The sequence below is a fragment of the Amborella trichopoda genome, chromosome 5 (genome assembly GCF_054954075.1).
Source record: "Amborella trichopoda isolate Santa Cruz 75 chromosome 5, AtrichopodaSantaCruz75HAP2 v2.0, whole genome shotgun sequence".
In the NCBI taxonomy this organism is placed as follows: domain Eukaryota; kingdom Viridiplantae; phylum Streptophyta; class Magnoliopsida; order Amborellales; family Amborellaceae; genus Amborella; species Amborella trichopoda.
In genome coordinates, this window is record NC_142340.1 from 82,377 (window position 1) to 89,664 (window position 7,288).

A 7,288-nucleotide genomic window follows, 5' to 3' on the forward strand; every position below is an offset into this window, starting at 1 on the left:
AATCCCATATTATAGTCTATTATATTATATTTGGGAAAGTATATAATGAGACCATTTACCTTTGTTACAAGATGGTCATAGTTAATCTTGACCATTGGATATGAAATTGGTGGTTGCATTTATTTCATTGACCAAGATCAAAGTTCAAAAAAAAAATTATTAAAGTATATGACACACCTAAGCTATTAGATTTCACATCAAATGGTTGTAAGTAATTGTGACCTCCCTGTAAATGGTCTCATTGTATACAATCCCATTGTATTTGTATATAAAATTGAATTATTTTATATTATTATCGAGATTGTATAATATGATAATATTTATCTTTGTTACAAGGAGGTTACAACTACTTCTATGTCAAAATTGAAAAAAAAAATGGTATGGGAGAGATTTATGAAATGTGAAGATTTTTTAAAAAAATAACAAAAAATTAAAGTATATTTGTGATAATTTTTCTAAATTTGTTTTAGCCTATTCATTGAGGATCCGGTTTCTATAGCGCTTCCATCCTTTTTATTGAAGTTGGGCTGTAGCTCCCTACACCGTTCATCTATATAGCCGACAAATAAAACCTAAAGAACCGGCAGCACCATTATCATTTGTCCATTTCTTCCCTTTCTTTATTTTCACAATTTTTATTTCACCTATTTTGTTCCGAGACCACCAAGTCCATATTATACGACAACAAGTCCATTATTGGGGGCAACGTTTCAATAATTGAGGATGGCACATAACTCAAGTGGACTGGACCTTTATAAGTTATTATTCATATGGGTTCCAGGTCCAACAACTTCTCGCTGAGTCAAGGTCCAACAAACGCTTCTCTCTTTTGGCTTGGCAAATGGCTTCAGATTTCAGTTCCTACACGCATATGATAACAGTAGATGATTTCGATGCAATTGTATCTTCGGATGGATATTACACCATCTGTGGATTTGGCTCTCTGCTATCTGGTAATTCTTCCCAACCTCCACTACTGATACCAATGGAATGTGGTTTATTAGCTGAAAATACTATTAACCATTTTCTCCATTGGAAAGAAAAGTTGTAGTTACAAATGTAAACTAGTTTTCACTGTCATAATAGTAACTAAGTCCCTCCCTCTGGTGCTGTGGTATGTTATAGCTTGAACACTGGAGAGGGAGACAGATAACTTCCTATGGTTTTCTTCCCTAGTTTTACCATGAGATAAAATCTGTAATGAAATGTTTTCGTCATGTCTCGTTTTACATCTTGAAGGAAGGGTATGCATGAACTCACTCATTCCATGTTTTACCAAAACAAAAAACAGAGAGAAGTGCAAGGGGTACGTTTCCTCAACTCATAAACTTCAGAGTGGCAATCTTACCTAACTTTCGCCGCATCTTTGCCCATGCTCCCTCCACCTTCTTCTACCGTGGCATTGCAAGACTGGAAACTAAGGTAAGCTCTCTCACATTCGAAAAGAAAAGAAATGTGTAACCTCTCTCTCTCTCTCTCTCTCTCTCTCTCTCTCTCTCTCTCTCTCTCTCTCTCATGGCGATTCTATACAGCACGTATGTGATATAATAGACTGAGTGAGTGAGTGTGCATGCAGGAACTTTCAAGTTTGAGTGTGGAACCATGTCATGGGGAACATATTATAATTACAGCTTTTGAAGTAAAAAAGCCAGAGGTAACCAAAACAAATAAGTTGGGCTTTTTTTACATCCTTATGTCTCTAATCAATAAGTACAAAAACATGAAAAAAGCATTCTTTCTTGTTGAGCTCCACAGGTCATCGCTTTCATCGAGAGAGAGGTTGAATTTCGCTTCATCTCTGTAAGTTGGGAATGACTGAAACCCTTGTATTCACTTCAATTATTTTGCAACATAATTAGTTAGTTGGTGTCAAATGTTAACAGGTGGTGCCCCAAGGCTTAGATGGTAAACATTTTCCTAATCCAGCCGTAAGTAGTAATTTTTTATGATGTTCTTCCTTCACACTTAGTAATAAAAAGTGAAACAATGCCTCAACGAATTTTATTACTAATTCGTCTACTAATAGTGCAGGTAGTATGTGCTCGATACAGTGATGAGGAGTTTATTCACGATAAATGCAGAGGTATTCAATACACATATTTCCTGTGATATTTCGAGTTATTTTACCAATCAGTAAAAATGAGAGGGCTGCCAATAACTATAATTGATATCTCTCATCAAAAGATTTCAAGATGTTTCTTTGCAATGTGCCTATTTCTGCTTGACTATCTTCTGATTCCAAGACCTAACCAAAAAAAGAAAGAAAGATGTTTGATTATTTCACCTAAAGAAACAAGTCCAAAGGAGGACATACTGAAATTTGCAAGATAATTGCATCCCTTTCGTATAACCGTGATCTCCATCTGCTCTCCCTATTTAACATTATTACAAAAACATGTACCTCACTGTAAAAAGAATGCCACCTCAAATTTGAAAGCGTTGGGGTTGACCAAGGAAATATGAGACAACCAGCAAAGAGCATCAATGACAACAACAACACACACACACACAAAAAAAAGAAGGAAAGGTATACAATAAGGCTGTTTACTTTTGGTATAAGGAGATCTCAAACATTATTGGCAGTTAAATGGGACATTACTGACCGTTAAATGAGAATTTGGGTGGTAAGGGATGTGTCATTGAATGGGCACAAAGTTCAAAATAAAATTTCTTGAATATTGTGACACACTTTAATCCATTGAATTTCACATCTAATGACTAATAATGATGGTGACCTCCTTATACGAGAAGAAAATGGTTTCATAGTATATAATCCCCCAAAATAAGAAGCATGAACAACATTACAAACTTCTCCAATGGGAAGCCCAACCTTGTTGCCTGTGTCAGCATCTTAAGCACTGACCTGGTGTCGAAATTTGCATATAAGAACCAAATTGCCCTATAAATGGAATTCCTCCTACTACACCTTACACAGTACACATTTTATCGAGCATCCAAAAAGAAAAAACTAATCTCTCCACCTCTGCGTCTGTCACATCTCTATTATACAGAGAAACCTAGCCAGTCCCTCAATATTCTTATGTTCATGCAAGAGCAACAAGTTTGTAAAACTCTCCTCAATATCTTTGTTACAACAATGGCAGTCCTCTGGAAAGCCCTTTCTGTTGCCGCCCAGGAAAGGGTTCTTTCTACTAATATTTTGAGTCGTTCCATCATACAGCTGGCCAAACTCAGGATTCTAAAACAAAGACACCAACTATTTAAACATTTGCTGACAATATTAGCAAAACTTCATCAGTAGAGGAATACAGAGAAGACCTATCAGAGACATACTTGCCCCAATTCACATCATCCACCAACTACCAAGGCCTATCATTGCTAACATGAAATATAAACAGGCCCAGCACTTTCTGCAAAGATATTTTAGCATCCTGTGAACTCCTTGTTGGCGTATCTGTTGCAAACATGCTTATCCGTGATTTACAAATGCAATCTACTTGTGTATGGCCACATAAGTGGGAGGAAAATAGCAACCCATTGTTTACTGTCTACATTTTGGGATCAAAATTATTATTGGAGTGCACATATCATCTCTTTATGATGAGTCATGAAAATTTATATTCTCTACAAGTTTGACCCTCTCTTTTTGAACAATTTACTGACTTGACTAAAGATCATCCACTTCTTATCTTTCAGAAGCTTGAATGTCTAATACAGATGACATTTTTTAACTTCCCCATTTAAATCGTGATGTTTCATTCACATTGTTTGTAATTTTTGGATCAATTATTGCTTTAACTAAATTTTGCTCCATCATGGTCTTTGTCTGCCTAATTTTTCAGGCAATGAGAAACTCTTTCAATATTTTTTTGGACCTCCTTATAATATAGCTCGAATTTGGCGGGATGACATCTTTCCATGCCGTGTTTACCTTCGACACTGGTAAGAATAATTCTTCTTTCCTTTACTGTTATGAAATTATCCTTTTATAAGATTTTCCTTTTACCAAGGTTCAGAAACTCGTCTTGGCCAAGGTACTTAGCCCTTGGCGAGGTGACTAACTCAACTGTGTCCAAGTGGACTCAGCTGAGTCACGTACAACCAAGAAAAGGTCAAAAAATGGTATTTTTAAAAAATAGTTAAAAAAAAATGTTAATAAAAAGCATTAGGAGACTAAAAAGATAATATTTCAGAAAAATAATCTAAAAACTTATTTCTAACAAATATAGTGGTGTTTCCCAATTTTTCTACATTTTTTCATTTTCTATATTTTTACTACATTTATAAGGGTGAGGCTAGTTGTTGTGGAACTCGCCCTATTATGACAAAGTAAACAATACCTTGAACAAAAAAAAAACTAATAGTAAGCGGCTTAATATCAGCTGAAACTTGACGTTGGCGAAAATGTGATCACAAAGAAGCTCTAAATAGGAGAAAGTAGTCTTTGATGATTCTGAAGGCACATCTATTCATTTAGTTGTATCTTTGGAATCCACTCCCTTTTTCCTATTTGTTATTGATTTCCCCTACCTGTAACCTTTGCTACAAATGGTACTGGCATGAATGATCATGCACATAAAATTCTGATGTCAATGGTTCATATTTCCAATTACTATTGAAATCTGAGTCTTGTACATTGCCATGTCAATTTCGGTCTGATATGGACCTAACAACTTGATCCAAGAGTCTATCCTTCCTTAGGGTGTGTTACACTCAAAAGGGCACTGCATCCCATTCTTTATTTTCTTTGGCAACAACTGATCATCTTCCACAGTAGGTTATTCATTTATCTCTAACGTGTATGGCTACTTGAATATGGACCGTAAATAATGCAAGTTGTAACCAGTGAAATAGAAAAACATATTAAGTTTCTCGCCATAGAATGTTCCGAAGTGGCCAAATGTAAAATTTCTATTGCTGCCCGTAGAGATGATGACCTTACTCTGACAGAAGATATTTATATCACTGTAGTTAAAATGGATATAAGATGGTGCTGGAGGACAATGTTAGCCATCAAATTATATATCAGCCTGTTATACAAGCCATAGAAGTTCTGGTCATGCGCAGAATCTCATTGACTACCTCAATGGACATTCCTTGGAATAAATACCTATATATGAAATATGTGAAATTAGTGAGTCCAGAACCTGTGAGGAAGTTAAAATTATAAGAACTCACAATAAGTTTCGAGTTAGGACATACAGACAACACAAATATAGGACTTGCAAACTTCTTCCCAGCCTACAAGCGATGATTGTTTGAGGCTCCAAGTTGCTTAGCAAATTCAATCACGAGGCAGTTGATACCATTGAAAGACACAAGGCTTTTCCAAGGACAAAAAGGGATTTCATCAAACATGTTAGGTTCGAAAATGAAGAAACATTTTGGCTTAGTAAATAAAATGGCAGGATCTACACTAGTTTCTCCTTGAAGTTTTTGATAGGAAACATTGTATGGACATCAACTTCCTAGTTCCTAAAAGGTGGTTGAAGTTTTAAACAATTTATTGAAAAGCTTTGTTGAATGGCATGCTAGTTTTAGGGCTCATTTGGATGGGGCATTGCCTTATGCCTAATTGCAATTTAGCAGTGCGTGTTTTAGCACATGTGGGTAACCTTGGGCTGTCAAATTGGCTACTGATAATGCCAATTTTTACAGTTGGCAGCCCAAGGTAGAACTATTACCTAGTCTTTGTGCATGCATTAATGGTTTTTAAGTCTTGTAGGTCATTATTGGTGATTGCGATATTGTATACGACTCTGCCGAAATGAAGAGAGACGTCTTCATCATATTTAAATTCCTAAGATGAGGGACTATATTAATCTTCACTTGTTTTGCAATAATTGGATTGCATGACCGAGATCGACTATCCGCTGTCTAGGACGATTTCACAAACATGTTTTCTGTGCAGTTTGGTGGCGGCAAAGAAGATGGGTGATGAAGTATATGATAACTTCCTCAATCACACCTTCCTCGGGGATCGAAAAACGACTATCCGAGAGTACATGGCTTCCAACGGCGTTGGCATCATGGAAGAGGAGCTTCCAGAAACAGTCAAGGGTCGGTATGATGGTTGATTTGAGAGGTTGCAAACTTACATGGGCAGATCATATTCCTTAGGAGTAGAGCTTAAGCTTTGTTTTTATTTTTCCTATGGTGCGTATATATGGGGTGCAATATAAGGAGCACCCTTTCTATTGCTGCTCTTTCCCCAAAGGTAATAAAATCCCCACTAGAGCATAAATTGGATCTTTTCTTTTCCAAGTTTTTGAGAGGAATCACAATCACAAAGCCATAGTAAAACATCTCCCTTGAATAAGATGCTGTCATGAAGTATGTTCCTTGAATATCTAGCATAGCTGTGCTATCAAGTATGTTCCTACATAAGGAGTTTTATCCTAGAGATAATTCTCTCCGATAAATTGAAAATTATCTTGACTTTTATCACAATAAATTCCATTGCCAATGGTATCCCAATAGAATGAATTTATCACGATAATTAAGGACAGCCAATCACTATCACCATAAAAACCTTCCCTGGTAATAACTTATATGTGGTATGAAAGCAAAATTAGCAATTTGAAATGGAAAAAGAAACATTTCATTTTCATGATAGCAGCCCTGAAAATCTCCAATCTCCATCAAGTAAATGAGAAGCTAATTGTAAGTAATTGATAATAGACATGTCGTTAAAGATGTTTTAAGTCGGAAGAATTTTTTATATTTTAACTTTGATTCACATTAGAAATTACTTTCAGCTTTGCCATTTAAAAACTTTTTTAACTTATTATTTTTTGTGTATGATTTGAATTCAAATTCATTAACCTCAATGAGAACTTATTTATATAGTATACTATTTTATAGTAAAAATAATATACTTAATTAAATATACAAAAATCTCAATAATAATCAAACGGATTCCCAAGTCAAAAGAAGAAGGCAATTAAAATATCCCCATAAAACAACGATAATTATGACTTTTCATTTTGGGATGGAAAGGAATGGCAATGCAGGACCAAGAAAGAAACCATGCTGGCGTGCAGCAAAAATAGCAAGACTAAAATCTAGCATGAGAAAGATGCATCAACCCCTTGTATATCCCCAAACCTAAAGAAAAGTTAGATCCTACTCTGCGAAGTTTTTAGTCCAAGTTGTATCTGGATGCAACACACTTTGAAAGATACGAGATATCATTCCAGTTTCTTCTGTAAGAATTAAACATGGTTTAGAACCATCCAAGCGCCCTCATGAAATATAAATACAAAGCTTAACTGAACAATATAGGGTTGTGTGTGTGTGTGTGTGAGAGAGAGAGAGAGAGAGAGGG

The 7,288-nt window shown here is 35.6% G+C and overlaps 1 protein-coding gene across 2 annotated transcripts; it reads left to right on the forward strand.

The window, feature by feature from the left end:
• The first annotated feature begins 695 nt into the window (after positions 1–695).
• Positions 696–6,205, forward strand: LOC18428548 (uncharacterized). 2 transcript variants are annotated; one of them, XM_020663812.2, is made up of 8 exons: positions 696–953; positions 1,292–1,422; positions 1,577–1,654; positions 1,756–1,800; positions 1,884–1,928; positions 2,032–2,083; positions 3,804–3,903; positions 5,687–6,205. In XM_020663812.2, the coding sequence occupies exons 1-8, from the start codon at positions 842–844 to the stop codon at positions 5,730–5,732; spliced, it is 609 nt and encodes a 202-aa protein (XP_020519471.1). In that variant the 5' UTR covers positions 696–841; the 3' UTR covers positions 5,733–6,205. The 2 variants fall into 2 exon arrangements, with proteins under 2 accessions (XP_020519471.1, XP_006837917.1); XM_006837854.4 differs by having other exon boundaries at positions 5,873–6,205.
• Positions 6,206–7,288: the final 1,083 nt, after the last annotated feature.